Source organism: Hyperoodon ampullatus, assembly GCF_949752795.1.
Source record: "Hyperoodon ampullatus genome assembly, chromosome: 14".
Taxonomy (NCBI): Eukaryota; Metazoa; Chordata; class Mammalia; order Artiodactyla; family Ziphiidae; genus Hyperoodon; species Hyperoodon ampullatus.
Genome location: NC_136927.1, coordinates 579,542 through 602,801, shown reverse-complemented (window position 1 = coordinate 602,801; position 23,260 = coordinate 579,542). Strand labels below are relative to the sequence as shown.

The 23,260-nt window shown below is 51.4% G+C and overlaps 2 protein-coding genes and 1 long non-coding RNA gene across 3 annotated transcripts in view; 2 read left to right on the top strand and 1 right to left on the bottom strand.

The window, feature by feature from the left end:
• Positions 1-5,840, bottom strand: part of DNAAF5 (dynein axonemal assembly factor 5) — a 37,069-nt gene extending 31,229 nt beyond the window's left edge. Inside the window, exons 1-2 of the mRNA XM_079719592.1 lie at positions 5,207-5,840; positions 4,246-4,430 (exon numbers count right to left, since the gene is read on the bottom strand). Coding sequence (XP_079575718.1) covers positions 4,246-4,430; positions 5,207-5,825 — 804 coding nt within the window. The 5' untranslated portion in view covers positions 5,826-5,840. The remainder of the gene's footprint in view (positions 1-4,245; positions 4,431-5,206) is intronic.
• LOC307063438 lies at positions 5,458-6,766 on the top strand. Its single transcript, XR_013811247.1, has 3 exons — positions 5,458-5,510; positions 6,103-6,328; positions 6,575-6,766. It is a non-coding gene; the product is annotated as an uncharacterized lncRNA (long non-coding RNA).
• Positions 6,767-18,642: 11,876 nt separating this feature from the next.
• The window catches only part of PRKAR1B (protein kinase cAMP-dependent type I regulatory subunit beta), a gene marked incomplete at both ends in the record, with an annotated part of 83,768 nt that continues 79,150 nt past the window's right edge, over positions 18,643-23,260 (top strand). The window contains one exon of the mRNA XM_079719346.1: positions 18,643-18,819. Within this exon, the coding sequence (XP_079575472.1) occupies positions 18,643-18,819 (177 nt within the window). The remainder of the gene's footprint in view (positions 18,820-23,260) is intronic.

Sequence of the window (23,260 nt, the reverse complement as noted above, 5' to 3'; positions counted from 1 at the left end):
AACAGACCGATTACTAGAAGTTAAGTAGAATCTGTAATAAAAAAGCTCCCTGGGCTTCCCTGGTGGCGCAGTGGTTGAGAATCTGCCTGCCAATGCGGGGGACACGGGTTTGAGCCCTGGTCTGGGAAGATCCCACATGCTGTGGAGCAACTGGGCCCGTGAGCCACAATTACTGAGCCTGTGCGTCTGGAGCCTGTGCTCCGCAACAAGAGAGGTCGCGATAGTGAGAGGCCTGCGTACCGCAATGAAGACTGGCCCCCGTCTGCCAAAACTAGAGAAAGCCCTCACACAGAAACGAAGACCCAACACAGCCATAAATAAATTAATTAATTAAAAAAAAAAAAGCTCTTTGCAGGGAATTCCCTGGCGGTCCAGTGGTTAGGACTTGGCGCTTTCACTGCCAGGGCCCAGGTTCAATCCCTTCTTGGGGAACTAAGATCCCACAAGCTGCATGGTGTGGCAAAAAACAAACAAACAAAAACAAAACAAAAACTCCCTGCAAACAAAAATCCAGGACTGAATGGTTTCACTGAGGAATTCTACCAAGCATACAAAGAATGTACACCTATCCTCCTCAAACTCTTCCAAAAGACTGAAAAGGAGGGAACACTCCCAAAGACATTCTATGAAGCCATCATCACCCTGATACCAGAAACAGACAAAGACACCACCAAAAAAGAAAATTACAGGCCAATATCATCGATGAATATAGATGCAAAAATTCTCAACCAAACATTAGCAACCCAATCCAAGAACGCATAAAAAAGATCATACACCACGACCAAGATGTACTCATCCCAGGGTCACAAGGATGGTTCAACATATGCAAATCAATCAATGTGAAACACCACATCAACAAAAGACAAAAACTACATGCTCATCTCAATAGATGCAGAAAAAACATTTGATAAAATTCAACATCCATTCATGATAAAAACTCTTACCAAAGTGGGTATAGAAGTAACATATCTCAACATAATAAAAGCTATTTGTGACAAACCCACAGCCAACACAGTACTCAACGGTGAAAAGCTGAAAGTCTTCCTCCTAAAATCTGGAACAAGACAGGGATGCCCACTCTCACCACTTCTATTCAACATATATTGGAAGTCCTAGCCACAGCAATCAAATAAGAAAAAAGAATAAAAGGTATCCAAGTTGGAAGAGAAGAGGTAAAATTCTCACTATATGCAGATGACATACTATATTTAGAAAACCATAAAGACTCCACACAAAAACTACTAGAACTGACGAACAAATTCAGCAAAGTAGCAGGATACAAGATTAACATACAGAAATTGGTTGCATTTCTTTACAGTAACAATGAAACATCATAAGGAAATTAAAACAAAAAAATCTTTTAAAAATTGCAACCAAAAAATTAAAATACTTAGGCATAAACCTGACCAAGGAGGTAAAAGACTTATGTGCTGAAAGCTATAAAACATAAAGAAATCTACAGATTTAATGTGATACCTATCAAATTACCCATGACATTTTTCATAGAGTGAGAACAAATAATCCTAAAATTTACATGGAATCATAAAAGATCCAGAATTGCCAAGGCAAACCTGAGGAAAAAGAACAAAGCAGAAGGCATAACCCTGCCAGACTTCAGACAATACTATAACGCCACAGTAATCAAAAGAGCATGGTAGGGGCTTCCCTGGTGGTGCAGTGGTTAAGAATCAGCCTGCCAATGCGGGGGACACAGGTTCGAGCCCTGGTCTGGGAAGATCCCACATGCCGCAGAGCAACTAAGCCCATGCGCCACAAGAAGCCACCGCAATGAGAAGTCTGTGCACCGCCACAAACAGCAACCCTTGCTCGCCGCAACTAGAGAAAGCCCGTGTGCAGCAACGAAGACCCAACGCAACCAAAAATAAATAAATCTATTTAAAAAAAAAAAACAGCATGGTATTGGCACAAAAACAAACATATGGATCAATGGACTAGAGAGCCCAGAAATAAACCCACACAACTATGGACAATTAATCTTTGACAAAGGAGGCAAGAATACACAATGGGGAAAAGACGGTCTCTTCAGCAAGTGGTGTTGGGACAGTTGGACAGGTGCATGTAAATCAATGAAGTTAGAACACACCCTCTCACTATACACAAAAATAAACTCAAAATGGCTTAAAAACTTAAACATAAGACATGACACCATAAAACTCCTAGAAAAGAACATAAGCAAAACATTCTCTGACATAAATCATACCAAGGGTCAGTCTCCAAAGCAATAGAAATAAAAGCAAAAATAAACAAATGAGAGCGAATCAAACTCACAATCTTTTGTACAGCCATGGAAACCATAAACAAAATGAAAAGATGACTTACGGACTGGGAGAAAATATTTGCCAATGATGTGACCGAGGGATTAATTCCCAAAATATACAAACAGCTCATACAACTCAACAACAAAAAAACAAACAACCCAATCGAAAAATGGGCAGAAGACCTAAACAGACATTTCTTTAAAGAAGACATACAGATGGTCAACAGGCACATGAAAAGATGCTCAACATTGGTAATTATTCGAGAAATGCAAATCAAAACTACAATGAGGTATCACCTTACACAGGTCAGAATGGCCATCATTAAAAAGTCTACAAATAACCAATGCTGGAGAGTGTGGAGAAAAGGGAACCCTCCTACACTGTTGGTGGGAATGTAAGTTGGTGCAGCCACCAGTATGGAGGTTCCTCAAAAAACTAAAGCTATAGCTAACATATGATCCAGCAATCCCACTCCTGGGCACATATCCAGAGAAAGCCATAATTCGAAAAGATTCATGCACCCCTATGTTCACAGCAGCACTATTTACTATAGCCAAGACATGGAAACAACCTAAATGTCCATGGACAGATGAATGGATAAAGAAAATGTGGTATATATATATACAGTGGAATATTACTCAGCCATAAAAAAGAATGAAATAATGCCACTTGCAGCAACATAGATGGACCTAGAGATTGTCATACTAAGTGAAGTAAGTCAGAGAAAGACAAATACCATATGATATCACTTATATGTGGAATCTAAAATACGACACGAACCTATCTATGAAACAGAAATAGACTCATAGACATAGAGAACACTTGTGGTTGCCAAGGCGGAGGAGGGTGGGAGAGGGATGGAGTGGGAGTTTGGGATTAGCAGATGCGAACTAGTATATATAGAATGGGTAAACAACAAGGTCCTACTGTAGAGCACAGGGAACTATATTCAACATCCTGTGATAAACCATAATGGATCCAGAGTCTAAAAGGCAATGTACATATATGTCTAACTGAATCACTTTGCTGCACAACAGAAATTAACACAACGTTGTGAATCAACTATAGGCCAATAAAAAAAAAGAAGAAACAAATCAAGAACCTGTGGTTGGAGGCAGGATGGGTTGCTGCGAGCAGCCTGGGGCCAGACCCAGGCCTGGAGTGGGAGGCCAGCTCCAGCTGGGGGCCCTGCGTACCTTACACCAGCCCCAAGCCTCAGACGTGGAGGACTTCCGTGGGAAGGAATGAGATGATATTTAATGTATGGATGGACAGGACACGAGGAGGCTGGCACTTCTGCTGTCGGGGCCACAGGGGCCACGTGCCGACCACCCTGCAAGTCCCCCACCGGCAACCACTGCTCCTCCCACCCCAAGGGACCGGAGCCCTTCACCCCATCCTCCCTTTGGGAGAGAGCCTGCCCTCACAGCCTTCACTCTGCTCCCCACGGCTTCAAATCCACGACACGCCCTCTGAGCTGGCTTCTGCCAACAAAAGAGCCGGTTCTCTCACCTCCACCTGCCTGCCTGTCTTGTCTGTCTGTCTCTCCTCAGGCCCCAAAGCCAATGGCAGGAATTACCCCAACACACCAACCCTGGCTCCATCCTCCTCCCAGGCTCATTCGCCAACCTCTGCGGCTTTTCGATTAAATCACCTTGATGGAGGAGGATGTACAGATGCTTCTGCAAACCGTGGAAATACTCAGTTTAGAGTTTCTTCCTAAAAGGAAGCAGTCCTATTCCCCATTCCTTAGAATTTAGAATAACAAATATATTAAGACAACTCAGGTCTCCCCCAGCTTCTCAAAGACGTGAAACAGGAACACCTGTGACCGTGAATGATGGAAGGACCTTTAACGTCACATGTAGTGTCTTTAAAAAAAGACAAAAGTGAGGGAGTGACAAATAGCACACTGGCACACTTCTGGTGGAGAAAAGGGACTGCCTAGAGGAGAAGCTCTGGTTACCTGGGGGACGCCATCGAAGAGCCGCTGAGCAAAGTGAGGAAGGACGTCGTCCACTGACTTCCCGCTGCCAAACTCGATCACCGTGCCCGTGGCCTCGATGACGGCCACCCGCACCTTCCAGTGCTGGTGGGAGATGGACTGCATCAGGGGGCCGATCAAGGATTCCGACTGCATGTGGAAGTGGTCTGTGGGACGGGGAGACCATCAGTCACCAGGGGAGCCTGTGAGCGTCAACCCTGGCCCGGCTCCCTTGGGCTGGCCACACACAGCTTTGTACCCCCAGCACCAGGAGAGGCGCAGAGTTGGGCGTGTGACCCAAACAACACCTCTCCGACCCAGAGGCTTGGGAGGACCAAAGGGAAAAGGCTGGGGCTGGACCCATCTCAGCTGAACACAAGAGCTGGGAGGGGAGAACCCGAAGCTGCAGATGGCTGCGACAGGCACTCCAGAGTACCCTGAGTGGGGAGACACTGCGCGTCCCCACCTCTGGATGAGCCTGCAGCCAGACACCCAGCACGACCGCAGGAAGCTGGATCAGCACCGCCTCAGGCAAAGCCACCGCACTTCCTAAAGGCCTCACAGGAAGTCACGACCAGGGGTTCTTCGTGACAGCCAAGCGAACCCTCTGGTTTAGCAGTTGTGCCACTGCTTGAGACCCTTCTGTAAGGTCGCTATTTCAGTGATACTTGGGGCGAGTTCTTTCAGCGCTCGGGTCCTCAGATCAAGGCAGGCTCTGGTCCACTACTGCCCAGTGTGCGGGGAGCCAGAGGAGAGACCCCGCGCGCAGAACTGGGGGGTGGGGGACAGAGGGGACGGCGTTGAGACGGAGAGATGCTTCACTCGGCAACCGGCGAGCATCCACTGCGGGCAGGCACTGCCCTCCAGGATGCGGGTGCAACAGGGCGCGGACCGGGGCGGGCTTGGGGAGGGGGCGACATGGGAGGAGACAAGGGGAGGGCACCTGGCGTGGCGCGCGCCAGAGCCGCGGCGCACTCGCAGCTCTCTCGGCGCACGGCGGCGAAGGGGTCAAGCAGCGTGCAGCGCAGCACGCGCACCGCGTCGTCCAGGTGGGGCGCGAGCGCAGCGCCGGTCAGGCGTACGGCCAGGTGGAGCAGCTGCACTAGCGCCAGGCGCAGCTCCTCGCAGGCCTCGGGCGGTGGGCGGCGCGCGGGCTCGGGGCCGGACAGGCGCGCGGCGAGAGCGGGCAGCAGGCGCGGGAGGGCGTCACGGGGCCGCGCGGCTCGCCGCAGTCCCAAGTCCAGCAGGTGCACGGCCAGCGCGCGGCAGCCCTCGGCCGGGTCGGCCAGGCAGCGCAGCAGGCGCGGCAGCAGCAGGCGCGCCCACGGGCCCTGGAAGGCGGCGGCTGCGGCGGCGGGGTCGCCGTCGGGCGCCTCGGGCCGCGCCGCCTCCAGGGTGCGCTGCAGCGCCTCCAGCGCGCGCCGCCGGCCCAGCTTGCTGTCGGCCTCCAGACCGGGCAGCATGCGGCTCAGTACGCGGCTTAGCTCCGCCGCCTCGGCCGTCTGGGCGGCTTCCGCCGGGTCCGGGGACGCCGCGGCCTCGGTCGCCACCAGCGCCGCCATCTTCCCCGCGTTGCTAGTCACCACGGGAGACCGGTGCTTTTACGACGGTCGCGGCGCGGATTACGGCGCGTTTTCCGGTCGGCTCCGAGAGTAACTTTATTGGCAGCTCGGAACACTGACAGGACAAGGCCGGGGGGCGGGGCCGGGGCGGGGAGTCGGAGGGCGGAGGGGACGCGGGCCAGGCCGGCGGTCCTGGGCACGTCTGGAGCCGGATATGATGGCCGCTGCGGACTTGTGTTCATTGAGGCGTGGTGGTCGTGTCCTTTCGTGTCCCCAGGTGGCTACTGTGACCCTCACCTCTCCTGCATGCCCGGGTCGGACCAGTTCCGTCGGATGCGGTGACGTGGAGAGGGCACCTGGTCTCTCCGGCTCGGGTCTTGGTCTAGTGGGTGACACGTTAATCAGCGTGCAGTTACCGTGGTCCTGAGGGATGAAGGCCAAGGAATTTGGCGTAGAGTGGAAGGCTTCCTGGAGGAGGTGACAGCCCTAGCGTAATATAAGGGGTAAGTAAGAGTTAACTAGGTGAAGGGGGGGTGAAAGCGTTGCAGAGGGAGGCGACAGCATGGACAAAGGCCTATGGTGGGAGTGGGACTGCTCAGTTGTGCCCCCCAAAGTTCACGTAGTGGAGTCCTGACCCCCCCCCAGGACCTCGAAACATGACCTTACTTAGCAGTAGGGCCATTCAGACTCATCAAGTTAAGAAGGGGCCATTAGGATGGGGCCTAATCCATATGACTGTGTCCTTACAGAAAGGGGAAACTGGAGACAGACAAGCACACAGGGAGAACGATATGAACATGCATGGCCATCTGCAAGCTTAGGAGAGCGGCCTGGAACAGATTCACTCCCTCAACGGCTCTCGCAGGAAGCAGCCTCTGACACCATGATCTTGGACTTCTGGATTCCAGAACAGTGGGGAGATAAATTTGTGTTGTTTAAGCTGCCAGGTTTATGGTACTTGTTTGGGCAGCCCCAGGAACAAATACGGGGAGGAGGCCTGACACTGTTACGGGAAATGAAGAAAAGTGCCCTGTGGCTAGAGCCCAGGGGCCCAGGGGGAGCAGGGTCCTCTGGGTGGCTCCACTGGGTCCCAGTGGGGGATGAAAGGGAGGATTTAAGGTGGAAGAGTTTCACGTAAGGTTTGTGTTTTTAGAAAACTGCTTTGGCTGTTGCAGGACAGGCTAGCAGGGAGCCAGGCAGTCGCCACATGAGGCCGTTGCGAAGGCTGTGCTCTGGCTGAGATGAGCGAGTGAACACTTAAGTGGGGGTGGTGGACTTCCCGCCCCAGAAGGTGCTGCAGACGCACTCTCCCGGCTGCTCCCCACGAAGTACAACTAAGTACCGTGCAGCTAGTTCAGCAGACAATGGGGAAAGGCTCTGAGCTGGAAAGGAGGCGGGCTGACTGGGGACTCCAGCACTGGAGGAACAGCCATGGGATGGGTCCCTGGGGTTTCCCTTTTTTGCTTACAGTTTCCTGGAATAGGCGCTAGAGGGGGCTGCAACCCAGACCTGCCGACAGGCCACTCTCGGGGTACACAAGCACTGCCTCGGCATCTGTTCTGTGTGGCCCGCTGCCTGCGGGGCCTTGAACTGACAGGAGCCCTCCCTCGACTGCGTGACCTAGATGACAGCCCGCAGAGTCACCGGTAAACCGAAGTTCCTGATGTGACCCCCCCAACACCCTTGTGATAACCTCTCTCCCTGTGGGGCCCACAGATTAAACCCCTGTGAAGCTCACCAAAACCCTGCTCCCTCTGGTGTGAACTGACCTATCCAGCCTTAGCCCAGGAACACCAAAGCACAGCCCTGTAGACCTAATACAGGTGTGCGCCCCGGGTCCTGACTCCTGGGCACTGTGCCTGTACCTCCTCCAGGACCTGTGAGTCGTAAGCTTCTCTGTTCCGCTATTTCTTGAGGTCTTTGTTGAACCACCAGGCAGCCTGGCCACATGCCTTCTGACACTGCAGGCAGCACCCACAGGGATGGAGTGACAGCCGGGGCAGCACCGGGAGAATGGAGCAGACAGGAAGGGCATTGCAAGGGCTGGGGAAATAAAACTATCATTGAGGGCTTCCCTGGTGGCGCAGTGGTTGAGAGTCCGCCTGCCGATGCAGGGGACGCGGGTTCATGCCCCGGTCCGGGAAGATCCCACATGCCGCGGAGCGCCTGGGCCCATGAGCCATGGCCGCTGAGCCTGCGCGTCCGGAGCCTGTGCTCCGCAACGGGAGAGGCCACAACAGTGAGAGGCCCACATACCGCAAAAAACAACAACAACAACAACAACTATCATTGGAACCACAGGCCATAAAAGTAGGCTGGAATTTACACACACTAAACCTAAATGGGACGACTTTCTGCTGATATAGATTAATTTTTTTTATGTGGACCATTTTTTAAAGTTTTTATTGAATTTGTTACAATATTGCTTTTTTTTAAAAAATATATTTTGGTGTTTTGGCCTCGAGGCATGTGGGATCCTAGATCCCTGGCCAGGGATAGAACCTGCACCCATTGCATTGGAAGGCGAAGTCTTAACCACTGGACTACCAGGGAAATCCCTGAAATAGAAGATTTGAATAAAATCAGGATTCTTCTAACACAATAACCAAAATATCCAGTATACAGTAAAAAACCACTGGTCATACTGAGAACCAAGGAAAACCATTATTTGAACACAAAAAGAAGTGAACTGACGTGAACACCAAGATAAATCTTGGAATTATCTGACAAGGGTTTTAAAGCAGTCATAAAAATGCTTTTAAAAATATTTATGGGGCTTCCTTGGTGGCGCAGTGGTTGAAAGTCTGCCTGCCAATGCAGGGGACACGGGTTCGTGCCCTGGTCCGGGAAGATCCCACATGCCGCGGAGCGGCTGGTCCCGTGAGCCATGGCCTCTGAGCCTGCACATCCAGAGCCTGTGCTCTGCAACGGGAGAGGCCACAACAGTGAGAGGCCCGTGTACTGCAAAAAAAAAGAAAAAAAGAAAAGTGCACAGAGCCTCAGATCTGCAGGACAATCGTTTTTATCACCAGAGTCCCAGAACAGGAGGAGGGAGAATGTGGGCTGAAAAAGTGTTTGAAGAAATAATGGCTGAAAACTTCCCAAATTTGGTGAAAGACATAAACCCATAGATACAAGAAGCTAAGGAACCCCTATGTAGGATAAGCCTTCTAAAAATCCATACTAAGAAACATCATAATTAAATCTCTGAGGACTAAAGACAGAAAAAAAATGTAAAAACAGCCAGAGGGAAATGATGTGTTTCCTAGAGAGGAACACCAGTGTGAATGACAGATTTCTCATCTGAAATTACAGTGGCTGGAAGGAAGTGGCATATTTTTTATATCTGATTGTTGAAGCAAAAACTATAATACTGGGACTTCCCTGGTGGTGCAGTGGTTAAGAATCTGCCTGCCAATGCAGGGGCCAAGGGTTCAATCTCTGGTCTGGGAAGATCCCACGTGCTGCAGAGCAACTAAGCCTGTGCGCTATAACTACTGAGCCTGCACTCTAGAGCCTGCGAGCCACAACTACTGAAGCCCAGGTGCCTAGAGCCTGTGCTCCGCAACAAGAGAAGCCACCACAATGAGAAGCCCACGCACCACAACAAAGAGTAGACCCTGCTCTCCGCACCTAGAGAAAAGCCAGCACGCAGCAACAAAGACCCAATGCAGCCAAAAATAAATAAATTTATATTAAAAAAATTATAATACCGATGAGCTCTGTGCACGTGGGGGAAATATTTACAATAATTATATTTGAAGAGTGAGGGCGGTAAAGGGAGGTTTCTAGACTGCACTAGATGTGGTGAAACATGGGTACCAGTAAACTGATAATTACATACATGCACGGGAGTGTGTAGAACAGCCACTAAGAAAAGTAAACAGTGATATACTCAATACATTATAAAGTGAAATTCTAAAGGGTATTCAAGTATCCCACAATATGGCACGAGGAAACAAACACATAAGAAAATGGCAAACTTAACCTCTAATTATCAATAGTTCAAATGTAAAGGGGCCAAACACACCAGTTAGAAGACAGAGATTTGCAGAGGGAATAAAAAACCACGACTCAACTATATGTCATTTACCATATGCTAAAACTCACTTCAAACGTAATGATGTGGGTAGGTTGAAAGAAAAAGAAAAAAGATATGTAAACAATTTCCCGAGGGAAATCTCTACAGAAAAAGAGGTCCATTGTATAAGAATAAAAGGATCAGTCCACCAGGTAGATACATAGCAATCGCAAATGTTTATGACCCAAACAACAGACCTTCAAGATACATGAAGCAAACACTGGCAGAGCTGAAAGGAGAGAGACCAATCCCCAGTTACAGGTGAGGACCTCAGCACCCACTCTCCACAACTGCTTTAACTACTAGACATTCCACAAGGACACAGAACACCATCAACCAAAGGGATCAGTGGACATTTACAGACCCTCCACCCAACAGAGCAGGATGCCCGTTATTCACAGGTGCCCAGGGACATGCCAGGATAGACTGTATCCATAAAACAGACCTCAGCAAATGTAAAAGAAGGGAAGTCACACAGAGCATGTTCTCTGACAAATAATGGAATCAAACTAAAAATCAGTAACAGAAAGACAATCTTCAAACATGGAAATTAACTTGGTTCTACTCAGAAATAAAGAGGAAGGAACTATTGATACATGCAAGAACTTGGATGCATCTCTAGGGGATTTTGCTGAGTAAAAGAAGACAACGATACTGATAGTGTGATTCCATGTGTATAACATGCATGAGATAACATAATTACAGAGATGGGGGACACATGAGTGGTCTCCAGGGGTTAGGGATGGGGCTGGGTGCGACTACACGGGTGGCAGAAGGAGCCTTGTATAGTGATGGTGCTGGAGTGTCCTGACTGTGGTGGTGGCTACATGAGTACTTAGGGGGGATCCGACCTCTTGTCCCGTCCCCAGACATTCTTCCAGACTGAATAGAATAAACGGGGGCAGTAGAACAGGGGGACCAAGGAGAGAAAAGTCTTTATCTGAGCAACATGAAACAGGAACAAGAAGCTACATAAACGAAGCTGCGTAAAAGGTGGATGATAGAAGCAGAAATGCTAATTTCTGGTTAGTAGACGTCCTAGGAAAAGGGATAATCAAAATGGGGCAGAGAAGGTATTCAAAAGGATAACCGAGACAAATTTGCCAGAGTTAAAAGTGAAAGACCTTCAGACTGAAGGAACTACACAGCACCAGTGAGGCACACGTATTGACATGTTGTGAAATTTAGGAATACCAAAGAAAAACAGGAGTTTGTAGGAGACTGCCAGAGAGAGAACAGGGTGCCTTCAAAGGGACAAGAGTCAAATTGATGTCAGATGTTTTTCTTTAGTTCCACAAATACTTTTGTAATTGCTTCCAGTGGCCCGTTTAGGGTAAAAAAAAAAAAAAAAAAAAGTTGATTTGTTTTTCCCCAACAGGAAAATATACGGACAAATCTGAACACAGTAAAGGAAAGGGAATGATAAAGGTTAGAACAGAAATTAATGAAACAGTAAAATGAACATACATACAACAGAGATTATTAAAACCAAGAGTTTATTCTTTTTAAGGGTTAATAAAATTGATAACCCGCCTGTCAGGACTGACAAAGAAAAAAAAAGTTCAAAAGCACGAATACCAACATGAGGATAAAAGAGTTTATCATGAAAGGTTCTAAACATTAAAAAGATACTAAAGTAATAATACTTTATGCCAAAAAAATATATGAAATAGAGGAAATCCTAGGAAAACATAATTTACCAAAACCTCCACTAGAAGAAATAGAAACTCAGAATAGCCTACTACCTATTAAAGAAGTTGAATTTATCATTTCAAAGCTTCCCACAATAAAGGCTATAATCACAGATGGCTTTACCAGCAAACACTTCAGAACACTTAATAAGGAAATAACTCCAACCGCCAAATTGTGTTCTAAAGTGCCTGTACCATTTTGCATTCCCAGACAGTAATGAATGAGAGTTGACTGTTGCTTCACATCCTTGCCAGCAATTGGTATTGTCAGCTTTTTTTTGAATGTTAGCTATTCTAATGGGTCTGTAGTGGCATCTCGTTGTTTTATTTGCAATTCCTTATGGCGTATGATGTTGTGAATCTTTTCATATCCTTGTTTTCCATTTTCTATCTTATTTAGTGAGATGTATGTTCAGATCTTTTGTCCATTTTTAATTGTATTTATTGTTGAGTTTTAAGATTTATATATTTTGATACGTCTTATCAGATATATGTTTTACTATTTTCTCTCACTCGGTGGCTTTTCATTTTCCTAACAGTAATTGGCAGAGCAGAAGTTTTAAATTTTAATAAAATTCAACTTAGTTTTTTTTTTTTTTAAAAAAGGAAATAACTCCAATCTGAAAATAGGAAGAAAGAACCTCTCCCAACTCATTTTGTGGAGCCGGTGTCACAACCTTGATCCCAGAAAGTGAGAGGGAAATTACGGAAAGGAATATTAGAGATCAACTTTTTTCAACACAGATGCAAAAATCCTAAACAAAATCTTAATAAATTAAATCTGGAAATAGGCACTTTAGAACGGATAATACATTGAGACCAGATTGAGTTTATTCCAGGAATGCAAGTTAATTTTTTAACATTAAAAATTAATGTGATTTACCACATTTAAAAAAAAATAAATTTATTTATTTATCTTTGGCTGAATTGGGTGTTTGTTGTGTGGCGAGCGGGGGCTACTCTTCATTGTGGTGCACGGGCTTCTCACTGCGATGGCTTCTCTTGTTGCAGAGCACGGGCTCTAGGTGCACAGGCTTCAGTAGTTGTGGCTCGTGGGCTTCAGTAGTGGCTCGTGGGCTCTAGAGCACAGGCTCAGTAGTTGTGGCACACAGGCTTAGTTGCTCTCTGGCGTGTGGGATCTTCCAAGACCAGGGATTGAACCCGTGTCCCCTGCATTGGCAGGCGGACTCTTAACCACTGCACCACCAGGGAAGTCCAACCACATTTTTAAAAAAGGAGAAAAATTGTGTGATCATCTCAGTAGTTGCAGATAAAGCATTTGATGAAATTTGACGCCCATTTGTCATTTAAAATCTTAGCAAGTTACGACTAGAAGGGAGGTTCTCTAAGGCATGTCTGCCAAAATCCCACAGCCAGAAAACATGTTCAGTGTAGTTGTTTCCAAAGTAGCCCATTTTCCCCCAGCTCTGCACACATGGCCAGTCCTCTCCCAGTAAAGTGGAGCCCCAGCTGGCCTGTAACTCGCTGTGGCCGTCAGAGTGTGGCGGAATAGGGCCCAGCTGCTTGTGCCTGTTGTGAAGGTCTGGCCACCACCTCACCTGTTAGGATGGTTCTTATAAAAAACAAGCAGAAACTGACAGACATTTGGGAGGATGTGGAGGAATTAGGACCCTTGAGCCCTGCTGGCGGGAATGTAAAATAGTGCAGCCACCGTGGAAACAGTGTGGTGGTTCCTGAAAAAATTAAACAGGATTAGCAAGTGATCTGGCAATTCCCCATCGGGATGTATGGGTGAAAGAAGGGGAAGCAAGGACTCGGGTTTGACACCCTCGTTCGCAGCAGCATATTCACAGCAGCTGAAAGGCGGAAGCGCCCCACCCGCCTGCAATGGGCGGGTGGATACACAGTACACGAGGCATACATCTGACTCTCAGCCTTAAACAGGAACGCGGAGCTGACACGTGCTACCGTGTGGGTGAACCTCAACCACGTCAAACACAGCGAGAGAAGCCAGCCACGAAAGGCCACAGGTTGTGTGATCCCGTGTCCGTGAGGCACCTGGCTCCGTGGCCTGGGCCGGGAATTCTAGTTGCTAGAGGCTGTTCCGAGGTCAGGTTTGGGGCAGGTGGATGGTGGAGTAAGAGGGAAAAAGCAAAGCTCCTCTGTCCTTTCCCGGCCCGCCTCCCGCCTCAGCCTCACCAGAGGAAGGGAAAGGCTTTAACTTTAAAGTCAGGCTGGAGTTATGATCATTTCATAGCTCTGGACACTTACAATGACTGAGTTGACCCTGGGTTTATATCTTAACATGACAGTAGAACTTTGAAATTCTCTACGTTTGAGCCAAAATGTATAGGCAGGAGAAGAGAAGGAAACTCCTTCTCCGAATAGATTTTAAAGACCTGGCCAAGGTAGGAAAAAGCAACTTCAGGTCTGTTCCAGGACCCCCTCGTTCAGTGTCCTGGTTACAAACGTTGTGAAGTGTGTCGTTTGACCAGCATAATAAACTGATGTAAGCAGATGCGCTTGGTTGGTCCATTCATTCGCTATCTCCTCCGGCCGGTTCTCATGGGGTGCTCGGGGTCCCCGGCATCCGCAGCAGCTCCTCCTCCTCACGGAGCCCGTGCTCGGTGCTCGGTGCTCGGGGGTGGGGAGACAGTCAGTCGAAGGACGTCCTGAGCAGGTGCCGGGAGGAACAGAGGGCAGGATGCCTGAGGACAACAGGGATGGGGGAAGACACTGGTCAGGCACAGGCGAAAGCACGGTGGGGCCCTGGGGACGGGCGGCCCTTGCTGCCTGAGGTTGTCAGCAGCTTTGTTTTCTGCAGATGTTGGGGGAGTCACCATAAACTCAGGGCCTTACGCCCCCTGATTACCTCAGCGTCTGTGGGTCAGGAGCCCAGGCAGGGCTCAGCTGTGTCCCCTGAAGGTTGCCCCGGGTCCACCCAGAGGGCTGGGTCCTCTGCTGGGAGTGCCTTGGATGCGCCTGGGGGCCACCCGCCACACCCCCAAACCATCCCCGGGAGCAGTGTGTGGATTAGATGCATTGACTGCTTCCTGCTGCCTCTCGGGCCTGCGGCCATGCCCCAGGCCGTGTCCCTCCCCTTCATCCCGCTCTGGGCTCCCTGCTCTCCCGGCGCCAGCTCCTCTCCCGCATCCCCACAGGCTGGCTCTGCTCCGGGGAGGAACTAGCTCGCTCCCCCGTGAGGGACGTGGCTGGAAGAGCTGTAGTTGGCAGCGTTCGTGGTCCCGGGACTTGGCCGTGTGCCTCTTGGTCTGCTCCCACCCCCTGGTCCCTTCAGTTCCTGTCAGCTGGGGTTGAGAGCCACACCCACCTCGACGGGTGGGGAGATTCGATGGCTCTTCCCGGTAAAGCCCCCGGCCCGGCCCCCACGGCCCCACGCTGGTCAGGTGGCAGGGCCCACGTCGGCGCCGGGCGGGCGGGTGAGAACCCTCCTTTCCTCACCCCCAGCGGATATCTGTCTCCTTGCCCTGCAGAGTCTAAACGACAGGACACGGCATCCATGCTCCCTGGGGCTCTCGGCACAGTGGCGGGGGGATGGGGGGACGGAAGTTCAGCAAATGGCCTCTGGCACACTTAGAATAGAGCTGCAGCTGCAGGGAGCCCTGGGCGGCACCCCAGGGCCCAACCTGGCCCTCAGGTGTGGGAGCCACAGGGAGAGTTCCCCGCAGAAGCAACGTCCCCGTTGAGTCTTGCTGGGTGAACTGGACTTGGCAGAGCCAGGAGTTTGGGGCGGGGGAGAGGGGTGGTTGGAAAATAATGTGGCTTTGAACTTGGACCTTTGCAAGACTTGGTGATTCGGGTTCCAGGGACGAGGTGAGGACCTCGGGGCTGGGGCACGTGAAGCCCTTCTGCTGGCTGTGCTGGGGTGGGTCCTTCGCTGTGGGTGGAGGGGACACATGGACCAGCACGACCTGCTGGGACTTCTGAATGATGACATGATCACCACTGCATGTTTTTAGGACACCCAGTAAACCGGGACTTGTCACCAACCAGCGGTGGTGACATCGACCCAGCTGTGTATGGCATCACTGGTCCACACAGTTTCCTGTCCCTGCTCCGTGAGGGGGATGCCTGCCGTCCTCATGTAAGGCCACTGGCCGCCGGTGGTCTAGTCAGCTTCCCTGACGGACCCTGTGCTCGCTGCCCCCCATCACGGAGGGAGAGGGCTGGGGGGATCGTGTCGTTCAGGGTGGAGCCACTTGGATCAGCTGCAAACAACCGCTGTGCCATCAATGCAGACATTTACTTGTTAACACGGCCTGGCCCAGACACAGGGCGAGGCCAGGCTTGCTCGAGGGTCCCTGGATCCCCTCCTTGAAGCAGTGAGTGAGCTGGATGTGTTGGAAGCATTTCCCTTCCACTCAGGCGATGCAGGGGGCAGGGGCACCGGAGAGATGCGGCGGAGGGGGGGCTTGTCTGCAGGCTGGGCCACGGGTGGGGGACCTGGCCCCGCACTACTCCTTGAGGAAGGTGGGGAGGGAGTTCTTAGGGAGAGCCTGCTTGTAGCCCCCGAATGGCAGGGCCTCTGAAGTAGCTACCCAAGTGGCCTGGAAGGGTCTGCAGGAGACAGGCTGGTGGGAGCTGCCACCGCGGTGGTGTGAGGATGGGGCTCGTCCAGCCACAGCTGAGAGAGGCGGAGGAACCAAGTTTCTGGTGGGCTTGGTGCACCCAGCCGACCGCCAGGCCCTGAACCTGGAGAGGTCCTTGTCTTGCAAGACGTGGTCCAGGGGGCTCCCTGCCAGGATGAGGCTATGTGTGTGGAGGGGGGGCTCGGGGTTAGAAGGCCATCCTCGGAGAGGGTCTCCCGCTCCCACAGAACCGTGCAGGGGGAAGGTCCCTGCAGAGATCCCTGGAGCACCCCAGGAGAGTCCGAGAACAAAAGCCAGCCCTGGAGCATATGCCCCCGCCCAAGTCCGTCAAGTGAAACCTGGCCCTAATTTTTTGTCATCCTCTTCACCAGGCCACCCTGAGGAGCCAGCAGTAACTGGGGAGGGGGAGGAGGTCCGAGCAATCGGGCAGGCGGAGTGGAGAAGCAGCCAACGGCTTAAATTAGTTGTGGAATCAAGTTCTGATTCAGTTGAGACTGGACTTCAGTTCCCGAAAATGACTCTTGCAAGAAGCGTGATGGGACAGGTGTGACTGTACCTGAGGTGGGGATGGGCCAGGAGGCACGCCGAGGGCAGGGATGAAGCGGCAGGAAGGAGCTCCTAGTCTGACCACCTGAGCACATCCTCTTCCTTTCTCTTCAAGCCGTCAGGAAGAAGCTGGGTCAGCCTCAGCCCTGCTGGGGTGCGTGCGGGGCAGCCGGCCACCCTGCAATGTGTCTTTGTGGACGGGGCAGTATGGGTGGGAGAGCAGAGGTCTTCCCCTTTAAAGGCCTGAGATCCCTACCCCATCTCCTGGTATTCAGACCGCTCCAGGTAAAGCGTTGGGGCCCCCCAACTGCCCGAGATGACGTTTCCACCACCACCCTGGCAGAATGGGAGCAAAACATGACTTTAGGCAACAGGAAAATAAGGGTGATTCCCTTTCCTGCAGGCCTGGGCTGGTGGATTAGGGGCTGTGCTGGCCTCTGACCTCCTGGAAGCCCATGGGTGGTGGGAAGAATTTAGGATGACCCTGTGATTTCCCCCTGGGGCATCTGGGTGAAGCTGGTGCCCTTAACCAAGAAAAGGAGTAGCCTAGACCTGCCTGGCCACCAATGCAGGTCCTGTGACATGTAGATGTGACACCCCAGGTGTGAAGGTGGGGGAAGCCATCACCCCCAAGGCAGCAGGTGGCTGCCACCAGCCAGGGCGGACAATCTGGGCAATCGCGGGGTCTCCAGTGGAGGGGGTGGAGGTGTGAGGAGGGAGCCTGGGGGGCGGTAGTAGTGGTCCTGGCCCAGCTGCACAGCTTCACATGGATCTGTGGGTCTGTCTGTGCAGCGTGAGGCCTGTCAGCCTGAATGCCATGGGGGCGGGGGAGGGGCGGGGGGGGGGAGGAAGGGAAGAGGAGGAGAAAGAGAGGGAGGAGGGGGAAAGAGGGAGGGGACGGGGTAGGCTGCGGGTGAGAGGAAATCTAGGGGGGAGGGGAGAGGTGGGTCCTGGGGATGTGGGAGATAGACGGGGTGGGGGGCGGGAGTGAGATGGGGCGGGGAGGGGGCAAGCGGGGAGTCGGGGGAGGCCGGGAGCGCGGTCGGCGGGAAGGGGATTGGCGGGGCTGGGGGTGGACCGGCGCGGCGCGGGGGCGGGCGGAGGGCGGCGCCGCTGCAGTGCGGGACCCGCTCGCCCGCCGTCCCCGCGCCCGCGCGTCCCCGCGCAGCCGCCTCCGGCCTCCGGTGCCGCGCATCCAGGTACGCGGGGCTGGGGAGGGGTCTGTTCCGGAAACCCCCGCCGGCCGGGAGGCCCCAGGAAGTTTGGCCTTCGGGGAGCCCCCGCCCCCTTGGCCGGTCCGGGGCCGAAAGCCGTGATCGGGGGGCTGGGGGGCCGGGGTCGCCGGGCTGCGTGCGCGGCGCTGGCGGGCTGGCCGGGTTCCGGGCCGTCACTGTGACCTGGCCGAGCGCGGGCCGAACGCGCGGTCCTGCCATTGTTCGCCGGGTTCATCTTCCCAGGAGGCCCGTCCGCGGGGCTTCGTTTGTTTTCGTTTCCCTTTCTTTTCCTGTAAGAGCTCCCTCCGTCCCCCCGCCATCTCCTCGGGAGCTCGCGGAGGGCGCTCCAGGCACACACTGTCCTCCAAAGGGGGAGGGATGGACGCAAGTGAGACCCCATAACCGCCTGGGCTGCACACGCAGGGCCCCGCTTCTCCGTCGTCAGGTTTCTCAGCCGCGCCCGCCCGGAACCTGCCGGATCCCCCCCCACCCCCAGCCCCGCGAGCATCTGTTTAGAGTTGAGCTTTGCCCCCCAGGGTGAGGGGCCTTTGACAGCAGCAGAATAAAACGCCTGGCGTGTCACCAGGTCACGTTGGTCACCAGATAAACCTTACGGTGCGTGTAAGACGCGTGTTCACAGGCCGCGGGAGTCCTGCCCCTCCGAGGCCGGCAGGACTCGCGTTTTCCTCCGCAGGAAGCGGGCAGCGGGTCGCCATGGCCTCGCCATCGGCTCAGCAGTTTGAGGAGGACGACGGCCTGAGGAGCTGCGAGCTCTACGTGCAGAAGCACAGCGTCCAGCAGGTGCTCAAGGACTGCATCGTGCAGCTCTGCATCTCCAAGCCCGAGCGCCCCATGAGGTTCCTCCGGGAGCACTTCGAGAAGCTGGAGAAGGTCAGTGGCTCCGGCACCTGGTCCTCCCCCCGCCCACCCCCCAGCCGGTGCAGGTGTATGTGTGTGTGGCGCCGAAGCCCCGTCGGGCCTCCCCTCCGCTACCTGCGTGCTCAGGAGGGGGCGGGGCGCCCGCGGGACGGCCTCCTGCGGCTCTTTGCGGGGAGGTGGGCAGGGAGGCCACGGTGGCTTCATTCCCGCCACAGAAATCCTCTCTTCTTCCAGTGGCTCAGGGTCTCAGGAGGCCTCCTGGAAGGCGGTGCGGACGTTTGGGAACTGCTGGCTGTGACTATAGCTTGTGGGGTCGCTGGCGGTCCCCAGTCGGGGGACTGGTTAGAGATGCCATTGGCACTGGGGCAAAAGGAAACAGTCCTGATGGAGAATGTGGCGGGGCCGTTGGAGGTCAGATTCCCTTGATCTGCGTCTCTGAGCCTCAGCAGACGCTGGCCTGCCCCTCAGACATGTGGGGGGAGCACGTGCCACACCCGCCCCCTCTCTCCTGAGGAGGGAGACGCCCAGCTCACTCCTGTGTGGATGACAGCTCTCACCCCCTTCCTGGTTCATCCTTGGGGCTCGGGGCTAGGAAGCAGCAGGCTGGGGCAGGAGCGGCTTGTGGTCCCGTCCAGCTTTCCCTCCCCCGCCTCACGCCTCCTGCCTTCCTCCTTGGCCTGGCCACCCAGATCTCTCTCTGGGGTGACTTCAGGTTCCTCCTCGTGGTCTTTGTATCACGACCTACCTGTCCCTGGGGACTGAACGGCACCCCAGCTGGGGCCCAGGTCTGTTTTAAGCACCTCTGCGTCCCCGAGCTCAGCGGTGTTTTACTTCTGATGGGCACTCCTGTGGACAGAGGTAGCCTTAACGCAAAGAAATGGATTTATTTCTTCCCTTTAAAACAGTCTGTTAAAACACATTTTAAAGTAATACATGCCTTTTAAAGAAAAATTGGAAAGTTCAAAAGTGGAAAGAAGAAGTAGAAATCACCTGGAGTCCTCTCCAGCTGTTCCCCCCCAACCGTGCATTGTGGTTTTGAAACATAGTTGGAATCATGTTATGGATGCAATTTTATATTTTATGTTGTTCATTTGTTATACATTCTTCATGGTCCTCAGTGTAAATGATTGTGTAATGTGTTGAGAAGATCCAGAAAAGTTTTCTCAATGTTTTCCTCATGATTAGACAGTTGAGTTGTTTCCAGTGTTTTAATATTAAAAATAACACCACCCATTTTTTAATTGGGTTGTTGGTTTTTTTGATATTGAGCTCCATGAGCTGTTTGTATGTTTTGGAGATTAATCCTTTGTCTATTGTTTCATTTGCAAATACTTTCTCCCATTCTGAGGGTTGTCTTTTTATCTTGTTTACGGTTTCCTTTGCTGCGCAAAAGATTTTAAGTTTAATTAGGTCCCATTTGTTTATTTATTTATTTATCTTATTTTCGTTACTCTAGGAGGTGGGTCAGAAAAGATCTTGCTGTGGTTTTATGTCAAAGAGTGTTTTTCTCTAAGAGTTTTAGAGTGTCTGGTCTTACATTTAGGTCTTTAATCCATTTTGAGTTTATTTTTGTGTATGGTGTTAGGGAGTGTTCTAATTTCATTCTTTTACATGTAGCTGTCCAGTTTTCCCAGCACCATTTATTGAAGAGGCTGTCTTTTCTCCATTGTATGTTCTTGCCTCCTTTGTCGTAAATTAGGTGACCATATGTGAGTGGGTTTAACTCTGGGCTTTCTATCCTGTACCACTGATCTATATTTCTGTTTTTGTGCCAGTACCATACTGTCTTGATTACTGTAGCTTTGTAGTATAGTTTGAAGTCAGGGAGCCTGATTACTCCAGCTCCATTTTTCTTTCTCAAGATTGCTTTGGCTATTTGGGATCTTTTGTGTTTCCATACAATTTTTGGTCCTAATTCTGTGAAGAATGCCATTGGTAGTTTAACAGGGATTGCATTGAATCTGTAGATTGCTTTAGGTAGTATAGTGATTTTCACAATATTCTTCCAATCCAAGAATGTGGTATATTTCTCCATCTGTTTAAATAGACATTTCACCAAAGAAGACATACAGATGGCCAAGAGACACATGAAAAGATGCTCAACATCACTAACTATTAGAGAAATGCAAATCAAAACTGAAATGAGGTATCACCTCACACTGGTCAGAATGGCCATTATCAAAAAATCTAGAAACAATAAATGCTGGAGAGGGTGTGGTGAAAAGGGAATCCTCCTGCACTGTTGGTGGGAATGTAAATTGGTACAGCCACTATGGAGAACAGTATGGAGGTTCCTTAAAAAACTAAAAATAGAAGTACCATATGACCCAGCAATCCAACTACTGGGCATATACCCTGAGAAAACCATAATTCAAAAAGAGACATGTACCACAATGTTCATTGCAGCACTATTTACAATAGCCAGGACATGGAAGCAACCTAAATGTCCATTGACAGATGAATGGGTAAAGTAGATGTGACACATATATGCAATGGAATATTACTCAGCCATGAAAAGAAACGAAATTGAGTTATTTGTAGTGAGGTGGATGGACCTAGAGTCTGTCATACAGAGTGAAGTAAGTCAGAAAGAGAAAAACAAATACTGTATGCTAACACATATACATGGAATCTAAATAAAATGGTACTGATGAACCTGGTGGCAGGGCAGGAATAAAGATACAGACGTAGAGAATGGGCTTGAGGACACAGGGTAGGGGGGAAGGGGAAGCTGGGGCAAAGTGAGAGTAGCACTGACATATGTACACTACCAAATGTGAAATAGCTAGTGAGAAGCAGCCGCATAGCACAGGGAGATCAGCTCGAGCTTTGTGACCATAGAGGGGTGGGATAGGGAGGGTGGGAGGGAGACACAAGAGGGAGGGGACATGGGGATATATGTATGCATATGGCTGATTCACTTTGTTGTACAACAGAAACTAACACAGCTTTGTGAAGCAATTATACTCCAATAAAGATGTATTAAAAAAAATAATGCCACAGGGACATATTTGTACATAGATTTATTTTTTTTCTGTATGTAGTAGTGTTTAGTACAGCTTTTCAGAGGTGGAATTACTGAAATTCCAGGTGGAACTACCAGGTCACAGAAGTCTTGCTGGTGCTGTCAAGGAGCTCTCCAAACGCAGCATTGATTCAGCCCCACCAGACACTGTGCTTGTAGCCACCCACCCTAGTCAGCTTTGGCTGTTTTTTTTTTTTTTTTTTTTTGCGGTACGCGGGCTTCTCACTGTTGTGGCCTCTCCCGCTGCGGAGCACAGGCTCCAGACGCGCAGGCTCAGCGGCCATGGCTCACGGGCCCAACCGCTCCACGGCATGTGGGATCTTCCCGGACCAGGGCACAAACCCGTGTCCCTTGCATCGGCAGGCGGACTCTCAACCACTGCGCCACCAGGGAAGCCCCGGCTGTTTTAATTTAAAAGCCTGTTTTTCAGGGACTCCCCTGGCGGTCCAGTGGTTAAGACTCCACCCTTCCACGCAGAGGGTGTGGGTTCGATCCCTGGTTGGGGAACTAAGATCTCACATGCTGCGCAGCCAATAAATAAATAAATAAATAAATAAACGAACCTTAAAAAAATAAATAAAAACCTGTTTTTCAGTTGATAGGTGAACATGGCCACGTGGCTTTAATCTTTGGTTACTTTCGAGGTCGCCGTGTAGGGGAGGAGTCCAGTCGCTGGCCTGTGTACGGAGGACAGGGGACTGGAGGGGGGGGTGCTTGTTTCCTGCACCTTTGAAGAGGGAGGGTCAGGTGGGTGACAGTACATCCTCATGTAACTCTACTTGTTCACAGATGACCCCAGCCAGGTGACATGTCTCACAGGACGGGACTTCTCAGCCGGACCAAGGCAGGGAGCCCATTAGGAGGCCAGAGGCAGGGTCCAGGCCAGACCTGAGCTGAGGCTGCAGAGTGAAACTAGAGCAGAGGGTCTCAGCGGGGGACCTCTTGCCCCCAGGGGACATTTCAGTAGCCAAGATGCTTTTGGTTGTTAGACTTGGCAGGGGTGAGGGTGCTCCTGTCCCCTGGGGGTGGAGTGAGAGGGCCAGGTGGGCCGTTTTCTTTGGGGGGCCTTTCCGGTCTTGCTGGTGGATTGGGGGTGGGATGAGGAAAAAGACATGGGCCGTGACTCCTCGGGTTTGGTCCGAGGCCTGAAGTCCTGAGCCAGGAAGGGGCCAGTGGGAAGAGACAGAGACACGGTTGGACAGGAAAAATTAAGAGTAAGGCTTTGGATGTGTTTAAATCGTCACGGGGCTATGAGTTTGGAGCTTGGGGGAGAGGCTGGGGCGAGCGCAGAGGCTGAGGAAGATGCATTGATCGTTCTTGCCTGGAGAGGCAATTCATTACCTGCCTTTGACAGGTGAGGACCGAGGTCTGGAAGAGGTAGGTGACTTGGAAGGCCTAGGCTCCAGGCTTCGGGGCTGATTTGGTGGA